Raw genomic sequence first — 26,379 nt, forward strand, 5'->3', positions numbered from 1 at the left:
ACTGAAAAGTAGGTCACACTTGGTGACACAATGCGAAGGTTTTTCTTTTTCTATTTAGTTTTCTAAACTTTCTAGACCGTAAAATAGTTGGCATAATTTAGCATTTTGTTTTTAATCGATTACGACGAATTTGAATGGTCATAACGTCATCAAAGGGGTACTGCATTCTGATTGGTTCAAAAGGATATCACGCGGATCATGGATTAAGCACCGTTGGATTATACCGGATCCGACGGCAGCCCACGTCCCAGCTACCCACGTCCCACCTACCCCAGACCAGATCCACCGCCCTAAACCCTAACCCACTCCTCATCCCACCCACCCCGATCCATCCCCTCCCCTCGTCTCTCGCATCGCCGCCGCCACCCACTCACCGCCCCATCTCTCCCACATCCGCGGGCAGCCTCTCCCCTCCCATCCCCTTCCCACACACCTCAGGCGGACCCCCACCCATCCATCTCTCTCTCCGGCAACTTTTCTCTCTGTCCCGGGACACATCTCCGTCGCCACAGATGTCGGTCGATTCCGGCGTTCTCCGGCGACAGCCGCCACCGCGCAACACCGTCCCAAGCTCACCTTGCTCCACTGGGTCCTTTCCCCCGGCGGGATTCACCACTCCCGGCCTTCAACTCTCACCCGCAACCCTCCCTGTGGCTAGGTTTTGGCTCGCCCCCCTCTACAACTACGGATTCCTGGTAGACGCAGACGCCCGCTCCGCGTTCTCCACTCTGCCTCATGGCCACCACCTCTCTCCCTCCATGCCATCCTTCCCTAGATGCGAGCTGTCGCCGGCGTTGCTGACCTGCGCCCACCCGGAGACGCTGCCGCCGGTGCCGTTGAGGGAGGCCGCGCGGGGGAGGAAGCGGTAGAGAAAAAAGGTTGCATTTTGGATCTGTGACACACTTGATAGTGAGCCTTTTGTGATCTGTGATCTGTGATGTTAAGACATCGAGCATTTTTATCCATGGGCATGAGCTGATCTGTGAAATGTTATGTGATAACCCACAAGTATAGGGGATCGCAACAGATTTCGAGGGTAGAGTATTCAACCCAAATTTATTGATTCGACACAAGGGGAGCCAAAGAATATTCTCAAGTATTAGCAGTTGAGTTGTCAATTCAACCACACCTGGAAACTTAGTATCTGCAGCAAAGTGTTTAGTAGCAAAGTAATATGATAGTGGTGGTAACGGTAACAAAAGTAAAGACAGCAAAAGTAATGTTTTTGGTATTTTGTAGTGATTGTAACAGTAGCAACGAAAAAGTAAATAAGCGAGAACCAGTATAAGGAAAGCTCGTAGGCACTGGATCAATGATGGATAATTATGCCAGATGTGGTTCGTCATGTAGCAGTCATAACATAGGGTGACACATAACTTGCTCCAATTCATCAATGTAATGTAGGCATGTATTCCGTATATTGTCATACGTGCTTATGGAAAAGAACTTGCATGACATGTTTTGTCCTACCCTCCCGTGGCAGCGGGGTCCTATTGGAAACTAAGGGATATTAAGGCCTCCTTTTAATAGAGAACCGGAACAAAGCATTAGCACATAGTGAATACATGAACTCCTCAAACTATGGTCATCATCGGGAGTGGTCCCGATTATTGTCACTTCGGGGTTGCCGGATCATAACACATAGTAGGTGACTATAGACTTGCAAGATAGGATCAAGAACTCTCATATATTCATGAAAACATAATAGGTTCAGATCTGAAATCATGGCACTCGGGCCCTAGTGACAAGCATTAAGCATATCAAAGTCATAGCAACATCAATCTCAGAACATAGTGGATACTAGGGATCAAACCCTAACAAAACTAACTCGATTACATGATAAATCTCATCCAACCCATCACCGTCCAGCAAGCCTACGATGGAATTACTCACACACGGTGGTGAGCATCATGAAATTGGTGATGGAGGATGGTTGATGTTGACGACGGCGACGAATCCCCCTCTCCGGAGCCCCGAACGGACTCCAGATCAGCCCTCCCGAGAGAGATTAGGGCTTGGCAGCGGCTCCGTATCGTAAAACGTGATGATTTCTTCTCTTTGATTTTTTTCTCCCCGAAAGCCAATATATGGAGTTGGAGTTGGTGTCGGTGGGGCTCCAGGGGGGCCATGAGGTAGGGGCGCGCCCAAGTGGGGGGGGGGGCGCCCCCCACCCTCGTGGACAGGGTGTGGGCCCCCTGGTCTTCATCTTTGGCGAGGATTTTTTATTATTTATTCTAAGATATTCCGTGGAGTTTCAGGTCATTCTGAGAACTTTTATTTTCTGCACATAAAACAACATCACAGCAATTCTGCTGAAAACAGCGTCAGTCCGGGTTAGTTCCATTCAAATCATACAAGTTAGAGTCCAAAACAAGGGCAAAAGTGTTTGGAAAAGTAGATACGACGGAGACGTATCAACTCCCCCAAGCTTAAGCACTTGCTTGCCCTTACGCAATTCAGTTAACAAACTGAAAGAGAAAAAGAAAAACTTTTACAAACTCTGTTTGCTCTTGTTGTTGTATCTATGTCAAGCCAGCATTCAGGTTTTCAGCAATGATCATAACTAACCACATTTGCAATAATTCTCAGGTCTCATGTTTACTCATATCAATAACATAATTAGCTAGCAAGCCATAATAATAAATCTCGGATGACAACACTTTCTCAAAATAATCATAACATGATATAACAAGATGGTATCTCGCTAGCCCTTTCTGAGACCGCAAAACATAAATGCAGAACACCTTCAAAGATCAAGGACTAACTAGACATTGTAATTCATGGTAAAAGAGATCCAATCAAGTCATACCCGATATAAATTAACAGTAATGAATGCAAATGATAGCTGTGCTCTCCAGCTAGTGCTTTTAATAAGAGGGTGATGACTCAACATGAAAGTAAATAGATAGGCCCTTCGCAGAGGGAAGCAGGGATTTGTAGAGGTGCCACAGCTCGGTTTTGAAATAGAGATAAATTATATTTTGAGCGGCATACTTTCATTGTCAACATAACAACTAAGAGATGACGATATCTTCCATGCTAAACAAATTATAGGCGGTTCCCAAACAGAATGGTAAATTTTATACTCCCCCTCCTCCACAAGCATCAATCCATGGCTTGCTTGAAACAACGAGTGACTCCAACATTCAACGGGTCCCAGGGGGAGTTTTGTTTGCAATTATTTTGATTTAGTTTGCATAAAGCATGGGACTGGGCATCATGGTGACCAGCCATTTTCTCGTGAGTGAGGAGCGGAGTCCACTCCTCTTGAGAATAACCCGCCTAACGCGGAAGATAAGGGCAACCCCAGTTGATATATGAGCTATTCGAGCATGCAAAACAGAATGATTATTTGAAGGTTTAGAGTTTGGCACATACAAATTAACTTGGAATGGCAGGTAGATACCGCATATAGGAAGGTATGGTGGACTCATATGGAATAACTTTGGGGTTTAAGGGATTGGATGCACAAGCAGAATTCCTGCTTAGTAAAAGTGAAGGCTAGCAAAAGACGGGGAAGCGACCAACTAGAGAGCGACAACAGTCATGAACATGCATTAAAATTAATAAACATTGAATACAAGCATGAATAGGGTATAATCCACCATGAACATAAATATCGTGAAGGCTATGTTGATTTTTTTCAACTACATGCGTGAACATGTGCCAAGTCAAGTCACTTAAATCATTCAAAGGAGGATACCACCCCATCATACCACATCAGAACCATTTTAATAGCATGTTGGCACGCAAGGTAAACCATTATAACTCAAAGCTAATCAAGCATGGCACGAGCAACTATGATCTCTAATTGTCATTGCAAACATGTTTATTCATAATAAGCTGAATCAAGAACGATGAACTCATCATATTTACAAAAACAAGAGAGGTCGAGTTCATACCAGCTTTTCCCATCTCTGTCAGTCCATCATATATCATAATAATTGCCTTTCAGTTGCACGATCGAACGGTGTGAATAATAATAAAAGTGCACGTGCATTGGACTAAGCTGGAATCTGCGAACATTATATAAACAGGAGAAGACAAGGCAATATGGGCTCTTGGTTAAATCAACAATGATGCATATAAGAGCCACTTCAACAATTTAATCATGGTCTTCTCCTACTGACCCCCAAAGAAAAGAAAAGAAATAAAAACTATTTACACGGGAAAGCTTCCAACAAGCAAAAGATGAACGGGAAATATTTTTGGGTTTTCTTTTTAATTACCACAGCAAGGAAATAAACTACTAATAATTTTTTTCTTTTTTTTCTTAAGGTTTAATAGACACACAAGAAGAAAGCAGGAAAAAGAAAATAAACTAGCATGGATATTACAGTGAAAGAGTATGAGCACCGACATCTAGCAATGAGTGTGTGTGAACATAAATGTAATGTCAGTGAGAAATACGTACTCCCCCAAGCTTAGGCTTTTGGCCTAAGTTGGTTCATTGCCAGGGATGGCCCGGCGGATACTCGTAGGTGTAGCTGGGGTCGTACTGTGATGAAGAATAGTTGGGATCATACTGTGATGCAGAGGACTCTGACTGCCACTGGCTGGCAACCGCCTCAGGATCCCAAGAATAAATAGACTGTCGTGGAGGCTCATCTTGGGGTTCCGGTTCCGGGGCTGGTGCAGGATTCCGATAGGCTTGAACTGCCGCCCACGGAATGATGTGAGGACCTGCAGACAAGTTAAACAAAGAGGGAGTAGGCAAAGTAATAGTCTCAGGGTGATGTTTATCAAAGTACAATTTATATTTGAGCTCCCCTTCACGACTCTTAACAAGAAAGTCATGCGCTAGCATACTCTTATAATCTAAATAAACATGGGGCAACGATGTTTCTTCTTTCTCCTCATGCCTAATAGGTATTTCAAAATATTCAGCTAGGCGTGAAGCATAAATGCCTCCAAAGATGGGGCCCTTAGTATGGTTTAGTCTTAACCATCTAGCAACAATTCCACCCATACTAACAGAGTTATTTCGGTATAAACCATGGAACAAAATAATAATATCAGGAACACTAAGGTTTCCACAGTTTCCGCGTCCAATCAAGCAACGACTAGCAAATAAGGCAAAGTAGCGTAAAACAGGAAAATGTATGCTAGTAATTTTTGCATCAGAAACCTTCCTGGTTTCTCCCACAGTGATAGTGTTAATAAAAGCTTCTACTTCATTACGGTGTGGTTCATCCAAGGTACCCTCAAAGGGTATTTTGCAAACCTCGCAAAATTCAGCTAATGGCATCTTCTTAACAACGTCATATAAATGAAACTCTACTGATGGAGGTGATTTCTTAGGGAAAAAGTAGAAGTTTTGCACAAAAGTATTTGTGAGTAAGATATACTGATGACGTTGGTCGCGGAGGAAGTCGGTGAGGCCAGCATTCTCAATCAATAAATAAAAATCTTCATAAATTCCGGCTCTCCTCAGGAAGTCATCGGAAGGCCATTCACACGGCCGGACCTCCATGGTGCGAGGCAAATTATATTTGGGCTTCTGCGCTTCTTCCTTTTGTTTTTCCTTCGAGCTTCGGCTCGACGAGCCCCTCAAAAGTCAATTCATTATTTTCTGAAATAATCTGAAATTTTTAGTAACTTCAAACAAAAGTTAACCAACTTCAATAAAACTGATAGCAACTACTCCTACAAGTGTCAAGAGCCTATATCAAGCATTAAAACTACTTGGAACCATATAAATTTGGCATGCAAGCTCAAGAACATGGTCACCTATGCAGCACAAATTTGCAAAGAATAAAGCACTAGAACAAAAAATATTTGGACCAATGGAGGAGTCACATACCAAGGAACAATCTCCCCAAGCAGTTTTGCTAGAGGTGCTTTGAGCAAGGAGATCGAAAATCACAGCAAAAGTGGCTGGAACTCGTGCTTGAGTTGGTTTTCCGGGTTTGTGTGAGGCAGAGGAAGAAGATGGGTGCAGGGATAAGTGGAGGAGGGCCACCATGGGCCCATGAGGCAGGGGGCGCGCCCAGGGGGTAGGGCGCGCCCTCCACCCTCGTGGCCAGGTGGCAGCTCCCCCTGCGGTAATTTTTGCACAGTAAATCCTCAAATATTCCCGAAAAAATCATATTAAATTGGCATGGCATTCTGAGGACTTTAATTTTCGAGATATTTTTATATTGCACAGATAAATGAGGAGACGGACAGAAAAATACTATTTTACTTTATTTCTACTAAATAACAAAAAATATAAAGAGGGTACAGAAGGTTGTGCCTTCTAGTTTCATCCATCTCATGCTCATCAAAAGGAATCCACTAACAAGGTTGATCAGGTCTTGTTAACAAACTCATTCCAACTAACATGGAACCAGAGAAATTTCGAATAACACTATGTTACCTCAACGGGGATATGCACATCCCAATTAATAAGTATTATCATATTTCTTCTTGACAGTAGGGAGAGGAAATTCAAAACCTCCAAATATAATCGATGGAACTTTTCCAATAGAATTGATGCTATAAACTTGAGATTGTTTCCTCGGAAAGTGTACCGTATGCTCATTACCATTAACATGAGAAGTGACATTGCCTTTGTTGCAATCAATAACAGCCCCTGTAGTGTTAAGAAAAGGTCTTACAAGAATAATAGACATACTATCATCCTCGGGAATATCAAGAATAACAAAGTCCGTTAAAATAGTAACGTTTGCAACCACAACAGGGACATCCTCACAAATACCGACAGGTATAGCAGTTGATTTATCAGCCATTTGCAAAGATATTTCAGTGGGTGTCAACTTATTCAAGTCAAGTCTACGATATAAAGAGAGAGGCATAACACTAACACCGGCTCCAAGATCACATAAAGCAGTTTTAACATAATTTCTCTTAATGGAGCATGGTATAGTAGGTACTCCTGGATCTCCAAGTTTCTTTGGTATTCCACCCTTAAAAGTATAATTAGCAAGCATGGTGGAAATTTCAGCTTCCGGTATCTTTCTTTTATTTGTAATAATATCTTTCATATACTTAGCATAAGGATTTGTTTTGAGCACATCAGTCAATCGCATACGCAAAAAGATAGGTCTAATCATTTAAGCAAAGCGCTCAAAATCCTCATCATCCTTCTTCTTGGATAGTTTGGGAGGAAAAGGCATGGGTTTCTGAACCCATGGTTCCCTTTCTTTACCATGTTTCCCAGCAAAAAAAATCTCTCTTATCATAATGTTGATTCTTTGTTTGTGGGTTATCAAGATCAACAGCAGGTTCAACTTCTACATCATTATCATTAATAGGTTGAGCATCATCATGAACATCATCATTAACATTTTCACTAGGTTCATGTTCATTACCAGATTGTGTTTCAGCATCACACATAGAGATATCATTTGGATTCTCAGGTGGTTCAGCAATAGGTTCACTAGAAGTTTGCAAAGTCCTATCATTTTTCTTTTTCTTCCTAGGAACATCAATATTATTTCTCTGAGAATCTTGTTCAATTCTCTTAGGGTGGCCTTCAGGATACAAAGGTTCCTGAGTCATTCTACCAGTTCTACTAGCCACTCTAACAGCATAATCATTTTTCTTACTATTCATTTCATCAAGCACTTCTTTTTGAGCTTTAAGTACTTGTTCTACTTGAGTGGTAACCATAGAAGCATGTTTGCTAACAAGTTTAAGTTCACCTCTAATATTAGCCATATAATCGCCCAAGAATTTACTCATATAAGCATCTTGTTTTAATTGTCTACCAAAATAAGCATTAAAGTCATCTTGCTTAAACATAGAGTTATCAAACTCATCCAAGCACTGACTAGCAATTTTAGTAGGAGGGACTTCAGCTTTATCATATCTATAGAGGGAATTTACCTTTACTACCTGTGTACGGATATTGGGATCAGGAGGTTCTTCAGTGAATAAAGGATTGAGATCATATACTTCTTCAACAGGCGGTAAATTAAGACCATGTATTTCTTCAATAGGAGGTAAGTTCTTAACATCTTCAGCTTTAATACCTTTTTCTTTCATAGATTTCTTTGCCTCTTGCATATCTTCAGGACTGAGAAATAGAACACCTCTCTTCTTCGGAGTTGGTTTAGGAATAGGCTCAGTAATTGGCTTTGGGGCTGGCTCAGGAGGTGCCCAATTATTTTCATTTGTCAACATATTATTCAATAGAATTTCATCTTCATCCGGTGTTCTTTCCTTGAAAAGAGAACTAGCACAACTATCCAGGTAATCTCTGGAAGCATCGGTTAGTCCATTATAAAAGATATCAAGTATTTCAGGTTTCTTAAGAGGATGATCAGGAAAAGCATTAAGCAACTTGAGAAGCCTCCCCCAAGCTTGTGGGAGACTCTCTTCTTCAATTTGCACGAAGTTGTATATTTCCCTTAAAGCAGCTTGTTTCTTATGAGCAGGGAAATATTTAGCAGAAAAGTAATAAATCATATCCTGGGGACTACGCACACAACCAGGATCAAGAGAATTAAACCATATCTTAGCATCACCCTTTAATGAGAACGGAAATATTTTGAGTATATACATGTAGCGCGATCTCTCATCATTAGTGAACAGGGCGGCTATATCATTTAACTTAGTAAGATGTGCCACGTCAGTTTCAGATTCATAGCCATAAAAAGGATCAGATTCAACCAAAGTAATTATATCAGGATCAACAGATAATTCATAATAATCCTTATCTGGAACACAAATAGGTGAAGTAGCAAAAGCAGGGTCGGGTTTCATTCTGTCTCTAAGAGATTCTTTGTTCCATTTAACTAATAGCCTCTTAAGTTCGTATCTATCTTGGCAGGCGAAGATAGCTGCAGAAGATTCCATATCAAAAAGATAACCCTTAGGAATAGCAGGGATATTTTCATCATCACTCTCATCATCGTATTCAGATTCAATAATTTCTCTTTCTCTAGACATAGAAATTTGCTCATCAAGAAAGTCACCAAGGGGCATAGTAGTATCAAGCATAGAAGCAGTTTCATCATAAGTATCATGCATAGTAGAAGTGGCATCATCAATAACATGCGACATATCGGAACGAATAGCAGAAGCAGGCTTAGGTGTCGCTAGCTTACTCATAACAGAAGGTGAATCAAGTGCAGAGCTAGATGGCAGTTCCTTACCTCCCCTCGTAGTTGAGGGAAAAATTGTTGTCTTAGCGTCTTTCAAGTTCTTCATAGTGTCCAGCAGATATAAATCCCAAGTGACTCAAAGAATAGAGCTATGCTCCCCGGCAACGGCGCCAGAAAAGGGTCTTGATAACCCACAAGTATAGGGGATCGCAACAATTTTCGAGGGTAGAGTATTCAACCCAAATTTATTGATTCGACACAAGGGGAGCCAAAGAATATTCTCAAGTATTAGCAGCTGAGTTGTCAATTCAACCACACCTGGAAACTTAGTATCTGCAGCAAAGTGTTTAGTAGCAAAGTAATATGATAGTGGTGGTAACGGTAACAAAAGTAAAGGCAGCAAAAGTAATGTTTTTGGTATTTTGTAGTGATTGTAACAGTAGCAACGGAAAAGTAAATAAGCGAGAACCAGTATAAGGAAAGCTCGTAGGCATCGGATCAATGATGGATAATTATGCCGGATGTGGTTCCTCATGTAACAGTCATAACATAGGGTGACACAGAACTAGCTCCAATTCATCAATGTAATGTAGGCATGTATTCCGTATATAGTCATACGTGCTTATGGAAAAGAACTTGCATGACATCTTTTGTCCTACCCTCCCGTAGCAGCGGGGTCCTATTGGAAACTAAGGGATATTAATGCCTCCTTTTAATAGAGAACCAGAACAAAGCATTAGCACATAGTGAATACATGAACTCCTCAAACTATGGTCATCACCGGGAGTGGTCCCGATTATTGTCACTTCGGGGTTGCCGGATCATAACACATAGTAGGTGACTATAGACTTGCAAGATAGGATCAAGAACTCACATATATTCATGAAAACATAATAGGTTCAGATCTGAAATCGTGGCACTCGGGCCCTAGTGACAAGCATTAAGCATAGCAAAGTCATAGCAACATCAATCTCAGAACATAGTGGATAGTAGGGATCAAACCCTAACAAAACTAACTCGATTAGATGATAAATCTCATCCAACCCATCACCGTCCAGCAAGCCTACGATGGAATTACTCACACACGGCGGTGAGCATAATGAAATTGGTGATGGAGGATGGTTGATGATGACGACGGCGACGAATCCCCCTCTCCGGAGCCCCGAACGGACTCCAGATCAGCCCTCCCAAGAGAGATTAGGGCTTGGCGGAGGCTCCGTATCGTAAAACGCGATGATTTCTTCTCTCTGATTTTTTCTCCCCGAAAGCCAATATATGGAGTTGGAGTTGGCGTCGGAGGGGCTCCAGGGGGCCCACGAGGTAGGGGGCGCGCCTAGGAGGGGGGCGCGCCCCCCACCCTCGTGGAAAGGGTGTGGGCCCCCTGGTCTTCATCTTTGGCGAGGATTTTTTATTATTTATTCTAAGATATTCCGTGGAGTTTCAGGTCATTCCGAGAACTTTTATTTTCTGCACATAAAACATCATCATGGCAATTCTGCTGAAAACAACATCATTCCGGGTTAGTTCCATTCAAATCATACAAGTTAGAGTCCAAAACAAGGGCAAAAGTGTTTGGAAAAGTAGATACGACGGAGACGTATCATTATGCTGTTTGGATATTAGAATGAATGTTGACTTGTGAAATGTTGATGCTGATAGGATATGAGCATGAGTGCTGGTTTGTGAAATGTTTATGCTGATAGATAGGATATGATTTCTGAAATGTTTATGCTAATAGATAGGATATGACTTCTGAAATGTTTATGCTGATAGGATATGAACATGAATGTTGATTTGTGAAATGTTATGCTGATAGGATATGAGCATGGATGTTGATTTGTGTACTGTTTGTGCTGTTTGGATAGGATATGAGCATGGATGTTGATTTGTGAAATGTTTATGCTGATAGGATATGAGCGGCTGCAGGCGGAGGCTGGAGTGCTCTGGCGCCTCGTTGCAAGAACCGGAACCAGCACCGCTGCACTGCCTACTTCCAGTACCCCTCAAGGTAGGTGTACTACCACGAGCTGTTTGCCCCACTCCCCCACCGTGTTCCGGCAAGTGGATCTGCACTAACAAGTGTATGTGCTTGACTGTGCAGGTGAGGAGGGACCTGAAGCTGCTGCACGGTGTCAATCTCGCCGAGGTCATCAACGCCTACCTCTGCGCTCCAAGTCATTGCCTGCTGCAAGCCGGCCAGCACAATCCTTGTTCCAAACAGGTTTGTCTGGATTTGCATCCCTTGCCTTGCTGCACTCTCCTAGAAATAATGTTTGTCACTTACTTTGTGTGTGTTTGTGTGATATGTTGTGACGATAATGATATTCTTAAACAACCCTTCATGTTGGGAACATGTGGTTTAGCCATGATAATTTTCTGGTCCTTCTATTGATCACAAGTTAAATTCTTGCTTGCTCTGTTTGTCAACCCTTGCTTATTTATTTTTTGTTTGGTTTGGATGCAGCAGGTGCCGTCCTTCCATGGACGAGGAGGACAACGACCTGGACCTCAACAGCGATGTTGTCAACCCCACACAAGGTTGCTCGCACCCAATAAACATTTTTTTTCAAGTTACCGCTGCTGTTTCTGCAATCCGCTCATTATTCAGTAAACTAGTTACTAGTTTTTGTGAACATAGCCTCCTTGTTCACCAAATGAAGAATCCTCCCAAGAATTTGACCATTTCCATTTCTAAAAAATGAATGGCTGCTGCTGTTTCTAGTTTTAGGTTGGGATGAGATGCGTGTTTGCATGCTTATGCGTATGTGGTTGATGATCACATGTGTACTAGTCTTGCTGGTGTTGGTCATGAAGTTTCTGTTATGTATATTGAGTTTGCAACCCAATGACAGTATTAGTATTAGAATGTTGCATGTTTATTAGGATGTGGCTGAAACCATTGGTTGATCTTCCTGGACATGTTTTGTTGCTATCAATGTTTGTCCCATGTTTTGTTTCCTTGCATACTTATTACTACAATCTTTACTACTGCTATTGTCATATGTACTAGTTGTGGTTCCCTCAAATTGACTAGTTTCGTAGAATATCTCTGTTCACATGTACACTACAACACCTTTGTACTACTGTTGTTGTTGTATGGCAAACAACACAAGCAAATCATATTTGTGATGCAGTTTCTGTAGCTTGGCATTTCTAGATGGCATGTTTATGTTATTATACATTGTGGCGTTCCATACATTTGTTGCTGGTTGAACATGATCCTTGGTTTGATATAAAAGTAAAACGGTTCATTTGCTAGCTTAATGCTCTAGCATTGATAAATGATAACACTCCATTCATGCTTGCTGACCCACACCTTGGTCGGGTTTTTTCGCAGACCCGATGATGCCATGATGCTTACCTTGCTGGAGCGCATCAACCCCGACCATGTTACATGTAGAGATGCTTCATGATTTAGTCCCTAGCTGCTTTCTATATTTGCTATACCGGTGTCGTTCAAGAAGCCTAACTCACCTGCGGCAAAACGGTAGCAGTGCCATGAAGCAGCTGTGTTTCTTGTTCTCTACTCTGCTTTGAACTGAACTTATTTCAGTTAGCAACTGTATACTAAATTTGAGAGTATGGGTGCTTGCTTGTGAATTGTGATGTTGTTCCCATCACATTAGATTAGGTTAATTACATCCACAAGTATAGTAGCTTCTGTCCAAGTGCTCTTCATCTTGTGTGTCATCTGCAAGGCAATCAAGTTTATTAGATATTGTTCTGTTCATGTTCTGCCCAACCTGAAGAAATATAGGCTTATGATGACTATTTTCCTTATTAAGTAATCATAGTTGTTGGCTTCGGTAGCTTGCTGAATATGCTTTAGTTATATATAGAAATGACGTGCCTTCTGTGCTTAAATGATTGTTTGGCTCTATATAATTGTTGACATGAATATCTTGACTTCCCAAACAAGTATGGGACTATACCTATGCATACTGATTATCCTAACATAACTGAAAATAAAAATTGAAGCATGAAATAAGCAATAAGTGGCTGATTTTTATTTGCATGTTAAGCGGAAAGTTGTAGCCAGGGCTTATATATTACGAAATATTGTCACACCTCTGAGCTTCTACTGTTGTTAGGGACATCGTAGTGTGATCTTCATGATTTTTCGCTTAAAGATGTGCTGATTCATTAGTCAAGCAGAGACCGAAGTCATCTTTTGCTACTGCTAGCTCTATGGATGTTTATTCACCTGCAACTTCTGCCAGCTCTAACTTGGTTATATAGCAGTTCAATTCAGTCAATCTGTTGGAACTAGTTTGTCTATTACTTGTATCCAGATTTTATATCCTGCCCTATGCCATTGTCGACTTGCTTAGGTACGTAATTGTTATGTCTTGCAATCTGGTATTGATGATTGTCAATGTATTCATTTATACCTTTCTAGTGTACCTTGTATGTAACCCAGCTGATCTGTATATCAATGCTCCGTTTCCAATAGATGTATGCTGATGCCTGATGGATGATTCCTTAAAACTTCACTGTTGCAGTAGCATTTTCCCTTCGTGCATAGATGTATGAGCGATCACTTATGCTTTAAACCTTGTTCTCTTTCCCAGGAACCATCGTGGTCTGCATCACTACTAGGGCAGGAGAGGAAAGATTGTTGGTGTCTCCAGGAAGCGATAAACTGCTTCACAAAGATCCCCGCATAGCTTCACTACTATTGTGTTGCTCCATTTCCAGAATCGTAAGGAGTGTTCTTGTTTATACGATTACCTTGGATGATGCTTTTGCTTAAGGAGAGGCTCAAGAAGATCAGGTATAAACTCCTCCCCCTCTTGTTTGTTTTTGCTTCATACTGTTTGGTGGTTGATACATTACTGTGCAAGTTCTATGGTATGTGACTTCTTTCTATTGCTGCAAGCATTGGCACAATATGTCATGTGCAGGGAGCTCCGCATCCGAGTTTCAGCCATCCTCTACAGCAAGGAGCTCTGGGCCAAAGGAGCAAGCAACGCTGCTAGTTCCTTGAGGCCAGATCGAGTAAGATGGCGCACCATGGCGTGTGGTGGCGTATTTTGCTTCCGAGAACAATACTATTTATTTGAAGTGAGATGTACTCGTCTAGTGCCTGGCAAAAAAATGAAGGATGAAGTGTCATGTACTGTCTATGTTGTAGTGAGCTGTAGTAGGAGTGAAATGAAAATGTATCTGCTGTTGTATGTGCTATTTCCCTGTAATGTATTGTGTACATTTTACTTGAACATTAAATTCTCCAGAAAAAATGTTCTTACTGGACCTGATAGTGGCCACGGCCCAAATATACTTGTACTATTAAGATGGCATGGCCCAAAATAACCTGCGCTGAGAAGCTATTTAGAATTATTATAAGCAGGCCTCGACTCAAATAGAAAATAGAAACAAAAAGGAAACAAACTATGCGGAAAGGTAAAGGCCCATTATAGAAAAGGCCCAAAACATCAAGCAAAAAAATATCATAAAAGGTTGAATTAATGGACTTGGACCATGTAGAACACCGAATTGGACCGGGCTGAATCTTACCAACGATCAATTCAATTGGTCGCAATTTTGCCACGTCAGATTGCCACGTCGGATCCGACGTGGCCTGGGCAGACAACTAGTAGCCAAAACAAAAGGTCATGGGTTCCACGACCTTCTGTTTTGGTGGTAAACGTCTACGACTTCTCACAGAAAAGGTCCTTAATTTCAGTTTACGACCGCCAGCTTTTGACCTTTTGTTTTTGTTCACAAAAATGTCGCAAATGAAAAACAATGACCTTTCAGTGACCAATAGTCAAGGTCACAAGTTGACATATTTCTTGTAGTGAGGCACATAGGCCATTGCTAACACATAGTCATGCATGCCAACCAATCAAAGCACATATACATGTTTATATGGATCTTCTAAAAAGCAAATAATATGGATCAATCCACTATTGACTTCAGGTAATCTCCAAATCCACTTCTTCTTGTGTGCCTTTATATATAATCTTCTAGCTTCACTTGCGCTTTGGTCACTTTAAAGGCCATTCCAATATTGTTACAAACTGTTCTTCACTTCCAAAAGAAAAACTAGTGAAACCATAGTTTAATGAAAATTAGCGTCAATCTGTTAAAATTGTTCGTAACATGTCTTGTATGTAAACTAGCACTTGGATTTACAAAATAAAATTAAATTATAACTAAATTGTGCAATAAATGAATAAATTAGAAATATGATATAAAATAGGTAAAATCTAATATTTAGAAAGATAGGTATGGACAAGCATGGGTTGCTTCTCATTATGGAAAAAATGAAATGGTAATTATTTCCTACACGACTAGGTTTTAATAGTATAAAATCCCTCCCTTCCGTTTTATTGGACTCATCTCATTTTCTTGTTTTTTCCATTTTATAAGTCTTATTTTCACTTCTTTCCACCACATGTTCACATTCCAAGGCACATAAAATTGATGCATGCAAGAATTAAAAGAAAAGTGACCAATGCATGTAACCATTCCTACTCATTTAGTGGACATCCATGCATACACTGTAGTTAATGCAGATTAAACTTTGAGTAACTATGAGATATATTCGTCTACTCATCCTTTACGTTGGTTGATGAGATTTCAGACTTAAGCCCTATAAACCGGAAAGGGGGAGTATAACAAAACATTTTCATAGAAATAAAATGGAGACGAGTGAAAGCATTAATGAATTGGTTTCCATTGATGGCCAATGATAGTTGGATTTAAGTCTTGATTGAAAGTAGTCCAAGACATTTAAGGTAAGTGTCATACTGAAGGGTTCCTTTCCTGGTGGCTAAATACCTTTCAATTATGAAGGACTAAATCAGGACATTGTTGAGGGAGAATTAGCCATGTGAATAGATAAAATTTGAATGATATAATGAGCACACCATCTAAAGAATGTGCTTAATTCTAGATGTATTCGGGTATTATGTTTTAAATGTTTTCATAACTAGTAAAACAACTGAATAATAAAACCGCATGCCTTCAATGATGTGACATATGGAAGAAGAAAACACAAGAATTATAAGAGTCATCTACATTTATAGTTATTAAGAAAATGCTATAAATATTGGGGGGAGAATATACATTGAGTATAAGAACGATTTAATGAGGAAAACCTAGATACATGATGACTTCTATGATTTTAATGGTGAATCTAGACATGTTTGAGATCTTTACCAGCAATAATACATCAAATTCATTAGCAAAATACAATCAAATCATCAACACATGGTCATTTTTCTACAATATTTCCTATATTTAAAGTATATTGAAGCTAATATATGAGTGAAGTAATCGTATAATATTAGGTAGGACGGGCAAATTTGTCAGGAAACAAAAACTAGGAGTCCAATTATTAAGCAATAGAGGGCACCATATGATGATACAATCAAACTTTCTATTGTGGATTATTCACATACAAGCTGCTACTCCTTCCGATCCATATTACTTGTTGCTCAAGCGGATGCATCTAGATCTATTTCAGTGCTAGATACATCTGTTTGAGTGACAAGTAACATGGATCAGAGGGAGTATTTTATTTGGTCAAGTATTTTATTCATCATGTCCTTTTCCTATACTACTATTATTTACAATTTTATACAAGCATGTTAGTTGGTCATAATTATGCATGAAAGACATTTTAAATTCAATAACAATAATATAATAACATATAGCGCAAATCCTTGTTCACGGTGCTTGTCTTTTTAAAACAAAAACAATAAACCCAAGATCCACATTATGATGACCACTATGTGCACCGTGATCTTAGTGCATCATATAATCAAAGTATCATGAACCTAAAAAGATAAAAGCTGCAAAGTAAATGTGAGAAAGAATACGAGTAAAAATGTATCAACATAATGTCCTTGATAAAAAAGAAGGTTTCATGCATAATTTGGGTATGTATCCAGACAACAAATGGGATAACAAACATAGGAATTGTGCCAATCACACTCCAGAGTCACAGATGTCAAATCCTATCCATAGATTTCCCTTATCTTGGCATCAATTTCAGTCATTCAGTTCAAACTTATTTGCCTGCCAGAAGTGGGGTTTGATTGAAGAATCAAAGATAATCATGCGGTCAATAGTCTTAGTTATTTTGTAGCTTTTTAAAAAACATGGTTAAGGGGGAAGTTAGATCCCTTATATGTATGGTTTTAGGTAGAAATGAGGCACCTTGAGGAGACCGCCTCGAATGCAGGCTGGTGCTCTAGCTCACTTCTTGTCCACAACATCACTAGGAAGATCAAGTCCGAATGGTATCTTCCCAGAGAAATTACAAGTATGGGTTCCTGATCCAAGCTTACTGCAACATTGAAAAGCAAATCCACGCTATAAAATATCCATCATCTGCACTATAATCACTGAAGCAAAACAAGAGCTAACCTTACATCGACCAACACCATTGAGCGAAGTTCACAATTGGCAAAGCTGTATATAACCAGGGCAAAGTTAGCAACATGCACCCACCCCCCTCTCAAAAGGAAAAGTGAGCGACATGCACTTGTGATGATACAATCAACCATGGCCTAAACATTTTAGGATCTAGCACAATAATATTGATACTGATATTGCAAGACAAAAGTTCTCTGAAGAACTAGCTCTATCTAGTCATGTTATGCTAAGCCGAAGAATACAATACTTCTTTCCATGTACATATTGAAAAAATAGTCCAATTTGCTTTTACTTGTGGGGTTTAAAGTTGTTGTAGGTATATAATGAAAATATTGTGCTCCACAACAACACAAGATTGCAGATATGGTGGGTTGATTATATGACAACTACCAAGGAAACAAATACTTACCGCTTCCTCTGTTCCTCTGCTATGGCTGGATGGCACTCTTTACCATACATGTTTAAAGTGAAATCCAAAAAACTACTGTGGGTGACAATAGCTATGTCTTTTTCTTCTCTTGTCCATAACCTGCGATCACATCCAGTGATCATTTTTAATAAGGTTACCAAAATAAATTTACATGTAGAGTCAATGTGTCATCTAAGGTTTGTCTTTCTCAATGCATGCTACCCATGAATCTCTGGCACTAGGACTTTCTAGTGTCAAATAGTCACTTAGTGATAACTCGCTAGTATATGAGAAACAAGAAATCAGAGGAAGCATTGTGTGGAGCGGAGGGTATTATCCAAGGCAGTGCACAAACCTATGCCATTAGTTCTAGGTTTTCTCTCAAACATGTAACAAGGTTTTGTGTCGACACACACAAAGTAACATAATATGTCCATGCATGTGTTAAGGCAAATAGCCTTATTCATCGAAAACACGGGAACAAATTGTTTTAAAGGACACAGGAAAATAACCTAAAGTGATATAGGACGTGTACATGAGTACTATTGAGGTACTTGGGTTTCATTTTCATATGAAGATCAATATAATTTTGTTTTCAAGGAACTAAAGAAAAGAAACTAATCAGTCATAAAAAGGAAAATTACCAGTCAATAAACTTCATGCCCCTGGCAGCAACAGATTCAATTGTTTCTCTGACTTCTGGTTCCCAAAGAACATCTTCATTGTTCTCTATCTGTAAAGAACACAAGAACACATATATTAAAACACCATCAAAACACCGTCACATGAACTCGTCTTGTGAACTAGCAATATTAGGTACTTGCCAAGGAAAAATCAATGGCAGGAAAGAGAGCACGATATTTTGTAATGCTGCTCCTCCGGTCACAGGGATGAACACCCTGCATTTTTAATCAAATTTAAAATGAAATATCAGAATATTTGTTGACAGAGCATTACTGATGTGGGAGAAGAAAAGACAAATAGAGGTGTCCAATTCCTAAAATGACGGTAGTTAACTTAGAAGAGAACGAACTAAGCTGAATAAGTTATTCTAGCAACTGCAGAAATAACCTATTCTAGTTAATATTTAAGGGATGTTAATGTAATTAAATAAGGCACTCAATGTTGACAACACTATATAGATATGTAAAAAATGACTACTCATGTTCTAATTGTATTTATTCATGAGAGAGAAATACCAAGCGCTCCCTGCAGGCCTCAACTGCAAGAAATGGTGGGCAGTTCAAACTTGAAATAGCCTTATGTCCACTGTGTCCAGCACCTTCTACCATTAATAATGGTGATGCACTTGCTTCATCAGTATTGCTCCCATGACCAAAGACCCCCACTGCAGTTTGCATAGTCCTGTGAGATTAGTTCAATGAAATATTGTGAGGCTCATTGAGAAAAAACATATTACTGTAATGCACCATCATATTATATCATACCTCAGCATAGGAGTTCTCGTAATAATGTATACTAGACAAGCATGATTAAGTATGTAAAAGAAGAGCTCGAACTAAATTTTATTTTTACTAGATTATGCGCACATGGGTCATGTAAGACATGTAGCAAGGATTACGTACACACAACAATGATATTCATTAGTGTACAAAACCCCAACTACAAAGTTTAGAACAGGATGCAAAATAATGAAATTATGTAAAAGAAGATCAAAAGGTCAAGGAAAACTATACCTCAATAGAGGGGAAACAATAACCAGCTCAATCTTTTTGTCTAGTCCACATTTTGTCACATGTTCTCGCAGGCTATCAACCTACAAATGCATGCAAATTAACATACATGCAATTGGGAATGCTAAATGAAAAAAATTGATACTTCAATCAACTTTATGTGTATAAAGACATCAAAATGAACATTTCAAATGAGCTCACGACCACAAATGAATCAATAAAGTAGGATTATGATGGTGTCATCCAAAAAGACGGTGTCTTTGCGTTTTGATGCAACTAGGATTATGACTAACTTGATGCTATCTCACACCTTTCTGCGAAAATGTTTTTCAATATAATTCAATGAGATTTGATTGTGTGGGAAATAAATATTTGGAGTAAAAATATGAGAACTACAAAATAAAATACATATAACTTACTGTGTTTAGTTATTTTATAGTTGTAAAATATTTATTAAATATAAATAGCATGATACAGTGGAAATTCTCATGCATATTTGCATGTTGAAGTGGACTTTGTCCTATGCATGAGTACATGTCGAGGTGATCCTATTTCCATGCATGTTGCATGATAAGGTGGCATGCTCACATGTTGAGATAAATGGGTTAGTGGGGGCAAGCTATTTGCGTATAGAAGATAAACTGAAAATACATATAACTTATTGTGTTTGATTATTTTATTTTTGTAAAATATTTATTTCCAGTAAATAGCATAATATAAATTTGGATGCACATTTGCATGTCAAAGTGGTTTTTTCCTATGCATGGGTGCATGTTGAGGTGGACCTATTCCCATGCATATGTTGCGTGAGGAGGATGTGTGCTTGCCTGATGACATAATATTTAGAAATAGAACATATCGTTCGTCTAGGGTTCATGCTAACACATGGTACTTCATTTCTTTTAAGGCGGCAATAAGAACCATGTGAACTACCAACTGGCCACATCAACATATGATTTTGCATGAAGATTACATTAGTAAAGAAATAGTATTCTCCAGGATGTCAGCAATAGAAGCTTGAAAGAACAAAGACATTGAATATTGCAATAACACTACTAATAGCTGCCACCATTTGCATTTGACTGGAGATGTCACAATCTAAATAAAGGTTGAACATTATAACTGACGACCTATTAGTACGTGAAGTGAATGAATCTTGAACCCAACACTTAAATTGCAGAACAAATGTCTTCTACCACTAGAGCATCATGATTTGATGCTAATTTTACACATTTTATATTAACAATCTTAATGTTGGATAATATTGTACCATTGATGGCTTGATACCCCGAGCAGAACACATGATAGTGACATACAAGCTACCATCCAATCCTATGGCGGTGAAAGATAACGACAAAAGCATTTGTGCTTCTAGTTGTAATGCTCTTGTCAACATCACTATGGCATTGTTGCCTTAAATATTTGACAAAAGCACCACCTTGGTTGTCCACAACATAATGTGTACCTTTGTTATTAGATCTGACAACACATGGTAATTAACTAACAGAAAAGTAACAAGGGATTTTACTTGGCTCCAACCCAAAGGGGTAATGTGAGCATCAAGCAGCGCAGGCGACATGTAGGCACTATGATCCTTTTCGCCTTCCACATTATGAATACCTTGAGCATGCCTCACCTGCACACGTTTGCTATAGTTAATCATATGGGACATTCTTTACATGTTTCATACAAGTTGGTTGCCTAAAACTGAGGAGGTGTAGTACCAGGTATATGTTTTTGCAGCGGTACTGAGGATACATAGCAGTGCGAGCAATGGCCTCCATTTCTGCCCAATAGAAATCAACAACCATACATTAGTATCAAAAGAGGAGTTGGATAGATAACAACAATGGAAAGAGATAGTTGCATCATTGCGAGATGGAGTTGGACAGGTTCTTAACTTTCCTATCAGTACTTAATTGACACACATGTGATTCTGCAAAATGGAATAGTTGTATTGAAAACTTACTTTGGAAAGTCTTACGACAAAGTCAAATGGCCTTTTATTTAGCAAACATTAGAACGAAGGGCTTCTATGAGAAATGGGTTGTGTGGGTTGATTAATTTCCTAGTGATAGTGTGGTCACAAAAGGGAATGGATATGTTGGGCATTACTTCCAAACGAAAAAAGGAGTATTAGGATGATCCACTTTCTCTAATAGTATTTAACATTGATGTTGATATGTTGGCCATACTGATTGAGTGTGCTAAACAAGACGATGAAGTTGCATCAGGAGGGGCTCTCAATTCTGCCATATGCAAGGATACAATTCTCTTTATGGAATATGACATGGAAAAGGAAAAAAACATTAAATCCTTGCTCTCAGCATTTGAGCAGATGTGGGTCTCAAAATTAACTTTCAGAAAAGAGAATTGTTCTGTTTTGGAGAAGCTAAAAAGGCACCTGCATAATATGCCAGAGTTGTTGGGTTGCGAGCAATGTTACTTACCAATTAAGTACTTAGGAATTTCGAACCCATTATTGGCACTTTCAAGTGCGTAGTGGAAAATATGTCGAGGATCGATTAAAGAAATGCCTAAGTAGTTGGAAAGGCAAGTTGCTTGGGGGGGGGCTTTTTTGATCAACTCAGTACTCGCAAATATGTTATCATTTTCCAACTACCAAAGGGTGTTCTACAGAGGTTGGATTACTTTAGGTCCAAAATTTTCTCTCAAAGTGACATCGAAAAGAACAAGTATAGGCTAGCTAAATGGAACGTGTTTTGCCACCCTAAGTATTAAGGGGTCTTGGCATACATCATATCCAGGTAAAAACCAATGCCCTAATTGGTAAATGTCTATATAAACTTCTAGCCGAGGAAGGCGTTTGAAAATATCTTGCACAATAAGTATCTAGGCCCAAAAGACGTGTCCCACGCATACTGGAAACTTGTGGACTCACATTTTTATACAGGTCTAATGGCCACAAAGAAACACCTATTCCACTTTGGATCCTTCGCAATTGGAGAGGCTCATAGATTTGCTTATTGGGAAACACTTGTATCCAAAGACAATATACAACCTTGTATCTCATAGTTCGCGATAAGAATGATACACTTGCACAAGTTTCAAGCACCTCCCCACCTAGTGTATCTTTCAGGCGAGATTTGTTCGGTCCCCAACTTGTGTCAAGTAGGACCTTCTTGGCCACATAGATTCCATTTAACTGACGTAAGTTCGAGACAAATTCCACTGAAACTTGATGCAGAGTGGGTTTCATGGTAGACTCATGTACCTGACACACACTTTAATATGTATGATCACTTGCTAGATGGTATTCCATGCAAGTTTAGTATGCTTATTAGGGTGAGAGTGTCTGTCTTATTATTGTCGCTGTGGCCGTGTAGAAATGAAATGATTTTTAAAAGTAAAAGTTCATCTCAATTGTAGGCTATCTACCAGTGTACACATTAGCACCATTTGTGGTCTACACTACAATTACCAGTGTACACATTGGCACCATTTGTGGTCTACACTACAATGATGAGAGCATCGATCGTTGTTTACAACAGTGTGTACGTGATCAAAACAAGCGACAATAAATGGTTTTACCCCCACATGGGTGGCGTCACAGTCTATTGATAGGAGCCATAACTTTTAGCTGGTGGCGCGCCAATTTCAACCAATCCAGCACTATTTTTTCCAAACAGTGTCGGCATTGGCGTATTTGGTACACCATCATTATGGGCTTATTGCTGGTGTTGTATTTTTTTTCACGTCGTAGATGTTTCGTGATTTTTTTTCATGTGGCTTGCGCATTATTATGGCATGACCTGTTAAGCCCACGCCAGCACTACTCCACTATCTACTCCCTCAGTAAAAAAACTAACTCATTTTGAGCTGATTCACCCATATCTTTTTCACCCCACCTTTCGACCAACACTGCCGCCGCTCCTCCTGGCCTCGCCGCTCGCCACCATCGGACCAGCAGGTTAGATCCCCTCCCCTCGTGCATCTTCCCCCCCCCCCCCCCCCGAGCCTCACCGCTCGTCGCCGCTCACTACCGCCGTATTATAATTCGATTGGAACCCATGATGTCCGTGTAGAATTAGATTAGTAGTAGTATAATTTGATTTTGTACTTAGGGTTGAATCTATGGACGTCCATGAACCAATTTTGTACTTAGGGTTGAATTTTGATTGCTAGAATTAGATTAGTAGGATTATAATTTGATTTGGTACCTAGGGTTGAATCCATGGACGTCCATGAACCAATTTCGTACTTAGGTTAGTTATAGTATAATTTTATTCTGTACTTAGTGTTTAATCCTATATAATTTTATTTATTAGTATAGAAACAGATTTTGTACTTAGGGTTGAATTTTTTGTAGTGTTGTATATGTTTTAGTGTAGAACCGGATGCTAGTCTTTTGTGTTGATTTAGTAGTAGAATCCGATGAATTAATGCTTTTGTGATGAATGCTTTTGTAGAATGGTGCCACCATCACCACCATGCGAACTTTGCAAGTCAACACAAAATCATCGTTTTAGTGTAGAATTTTAGTAGTGAAATTTCTTTTAGTGTAGAATCCATACTCAATAGAAGTTTAGTAGTGTGTAGAATCCATGGAATGATTATGTGTACAATCCGATTTTGATAGTGATTTAGTGTACAAATTTAGTAGTCTACTTAGCCATTAATTGTCGTCACTAATAGGAAAATGGCGTTATCACCACCATGTCGACTATGCAAGTCAAGGTGCGCCAGCAGCCTTGCAACTGGCATGTTGTTGTTGGGTATCTATTTCCAACCGAGTTTTGTTCCTGCAGCGTTAACAAGTTATATAAACCTTCTAACTGTTATTTCTTTTGTTTTTATTGCTATTATTATCACTAATGCATTGTGTGTTTTTTCCTTACACATATCGTCTCAGGCAATGTGAGGCTGAAATTCAATGAGCTGACTGGAGACACTGTGATCTTCGAGGCTCCTGGGGACCCCTACACTTTGGAGGTCCAAAAGGGACGAAAGGTGTCCTAGACAAGAGGAGATGGTTGGGATCGTTTCATCGCCCACATGTATCTCACTAGGGGTGAATTGGTCAGCTTCTCCTTCAAAGGACGAAGACCCAGGTGATACGTCTCCAAGGTATCTATAATTTTTGATTGTTCCATGCTGTTATGTTATCATTCTTGGATATGTTACAATAATTTTATAGCAACTTTATATCATTTTTGGGACTAACCTATTGACATAGTGCCAAGTGCCAGTTGCTGTTTTTGCTTGTTTTTTACTTTGCAGAAAATCAATACCAAACGGAGTCCAAACGCAGCGAAACTTTTTGGTGATTTTTTCTGGACCGTAAGACACACGATGGGCCAAGAAAGTACTTGAGAGGGGCTTCCCTCCCTCAGGTGAAAGCCTAAGGCCATGGTGCAGAGTCGGGAAACGGCGTTATTCCCGTGTGGCTTCCCTCCTTGAGACATCGTCTTGAAGAATTGGTCCCCTTCGGTCATATTTTCCTGAAGCTAGACATGCACTGCGTCATAGTTGGCGGGTGCCCGACTAGTGATGCGAGTGGTTGGTGTTGCGGCTCATGTGGCAATGATGATGTTTACAAGAAGAGATGGGGTCATGACATGTTCTACTTTGTCACCCGCATGTCGTTTCCCTGGGTTCGTCTTTGTGTTTTGCTTGTTCTGTGGTTGTGAAGTCGGAGTTGCAAGTGAATCACAATGAAGACTCTTGGTTGGTCATTGTGGTGAAGCAAGAGTTACTTGATCGGGGAGAAGTGACTATGGTGTCAGTTGCTAGTAACCTCGACGGAGTTTCTCTCTTCAGTGATATGTGGGTCTTTGCGGGTAGCCAGATCGGTTGGGTGCCATGTGTTTTGTCGGTGTGATGTACTGGTTTCACCTGATTTTCTGCTAATTAATTTGATAATTATCTTCTTCTTAATTAGCAAATAGAGCAAAAGTGTCTTCTTGATATTCCCCTGTATGCTATTATCTCTTTGAACTGTTAAAACGTCTTACATCTAATTATAGAAGAGGTAGTAAATAAGTAGATAGATAGTCGCGTACGGAAAGGCAAAGCAAATAAAGAAGAAGACAAGATCACGAGAAGGACGCGTAAATAAATTCCTACTCCCACTTATATGGAAATAATAACAATACATACGCAATTCGAAGAAATTCCTATTGTTTCACGCAAAGTAAAGGGAGTAGGGAAGCGCTGCGTAGGAAGAAGACAATCGATCCTTCCTTTCTTGCAACCTTCCAGGGAGAGGAGAGGGCGTCATTTCATTTGGTAGAGAAGGTTAGGAGGAGAAGGAGGGTGGACCGTGGCCGTACCTGAGGGAGGAGGAGGAGGAGGAGGAGCGAAACGGTGGCGGATGCGGCAGGCGGAGGCAAAAAATAGAGGGAGTATGTGTGGGGGGCATCGCGTAGCTTGTATTTATCTATACTCGCCGAGGTAGGTGCCTGCCCGTCTAGGCTTGCGGCTCCACCTCCTCTGCCCCATGATCGATCGTTCTCCGTGTCGAGTACTCAATGCGGGATGAAGACGACGGGCACGCGCGCGTCCGCATCCTTCGTTTCGCGTCAATCAATTGCTCGTGGTTTGCCCGCTTGAGTCTTCCATTGTCCCGTTCAAACAAAAAGTTTTTTTTTCAAGAGAAATATTTTGAATTGCTTACCACATGTGTCACGTGGTAACAATAAGTTTCTCCACTGCCTCCGTCAATTTGCCATTGCTCTTCCTGTACGGTTAGGCAGCTGGCTATGCTGGGTTGGGCAGCGGGCCGAACGCTGACAGGCGACGCCGACTGCCCAACTTCCCACCGAATCTCTTTTCTCTGATTTCCTTCCTTCTTTCTTCCTCGGAGGCTGATGAATGC

At 40.1% G+C, this 26,379-nt stretch overlaps 1 protein-coding gene across 3 annotated transcripts; it reads right to left on the minus strand.

Annotated features, from left to right (window-relative positions):
• Positions 1 to 14,823: 14,823 nt before the first annotated feature.
• On the minus strand, positions 14,824 to 25,895 carry LOC123040139 (phosphoglycerate mutase-like protein 1). Of its 3 annotated transcripts, none has more exons than XM_044463067.1 (12): positions 25,835 to 25,890; positions 25,662 to 25,756; positions 21,266 to 21,327; positions 21,070 to 21,177; positions 19,545 to 19,624; positions 19,047 to 19,212; positions 18,672 to 18,746; positions 18,492 to 18,580; positions 17,848 to 17,967; positions 17,430 to 17,474; positions 17,220 to 17,349; positions 14,824 to 15,078 (listed from the first exon to the last, which is right to left on the minus strand). In XM_044463067.1, the coding sequence occupies exons 3-11, from the start codon at positions 21,323 to 21,325 to the stop codon at positions 17,259 to 17,261; spliced, it is 834 nt and encodes a 277-aa protein (XP_044319002.1). In that variant the 5' UTR covers positions 21,326 to 21,327; positions 25,662 to 25,756; positions 25,835 to 25,890; the 3' UTR covers positions 14,824 to 15,078; positions 17,220 to 17,258. The 3 variants fall into 3 exon arrangements, with proteins under 3 accessions (XP_044319002.1, XP_044319004.1, XP_044319003.1); XM_044463069.1 differs by having other exon boundaries at positions 14,824 to 15,098; XM_044463068.1 differs by lacking the exon at positions 25,662 to 25,756 and having other exon boundaries at positions 25,835 to 25,895.
• Between the last annotated feature and the right edge of the window lie 484 nt (positions 25,896 to 26,379).

Source organism: Triticum aestivum, chromosome 2B (genome assembly GCF_018294505.1).
Source record: "Triticum aestivum cultivar Chinese Spring chromosome 2B, IWGSC CS RefSeq v2.1, whole genome shotgun sequence".
Classification (NCBI taxonomy): domain Eukaryota; kingdom Viridiplantae; phylum Streptophyta; class Magnoliopsida; order Poales; family Poaceae; genus Triticum; species Triticum aestivum.

What these genes read in the sequence shown, in the direction of transcription:
- LOC123040139 (XM_044463068.1), bottom strand. Translation starts at nt 21,325, where the DNA reads ATGGAGGCCATTGCTCGCACTGCTATGTATCCTCAGTACCGCTGCAAA. An exon ending in GCTGCAAAAACATATACCTG is followed by an intron (nt 21,178 to 21,265) that starts GTACTACACCTC and finishes AAACGTGTGCAG; the next exon opens with GTGAGGCATGCTCAAGGTAT. An exon ending in CTGCCATTGATTTTTCCTTG is followed by an intron (nt 18,581 to 18,671) that starts GCAAGTACCTAA and finishes TGTTCTTTACAG; the next exon opens with ATAGAGAACAATGAAGATGT.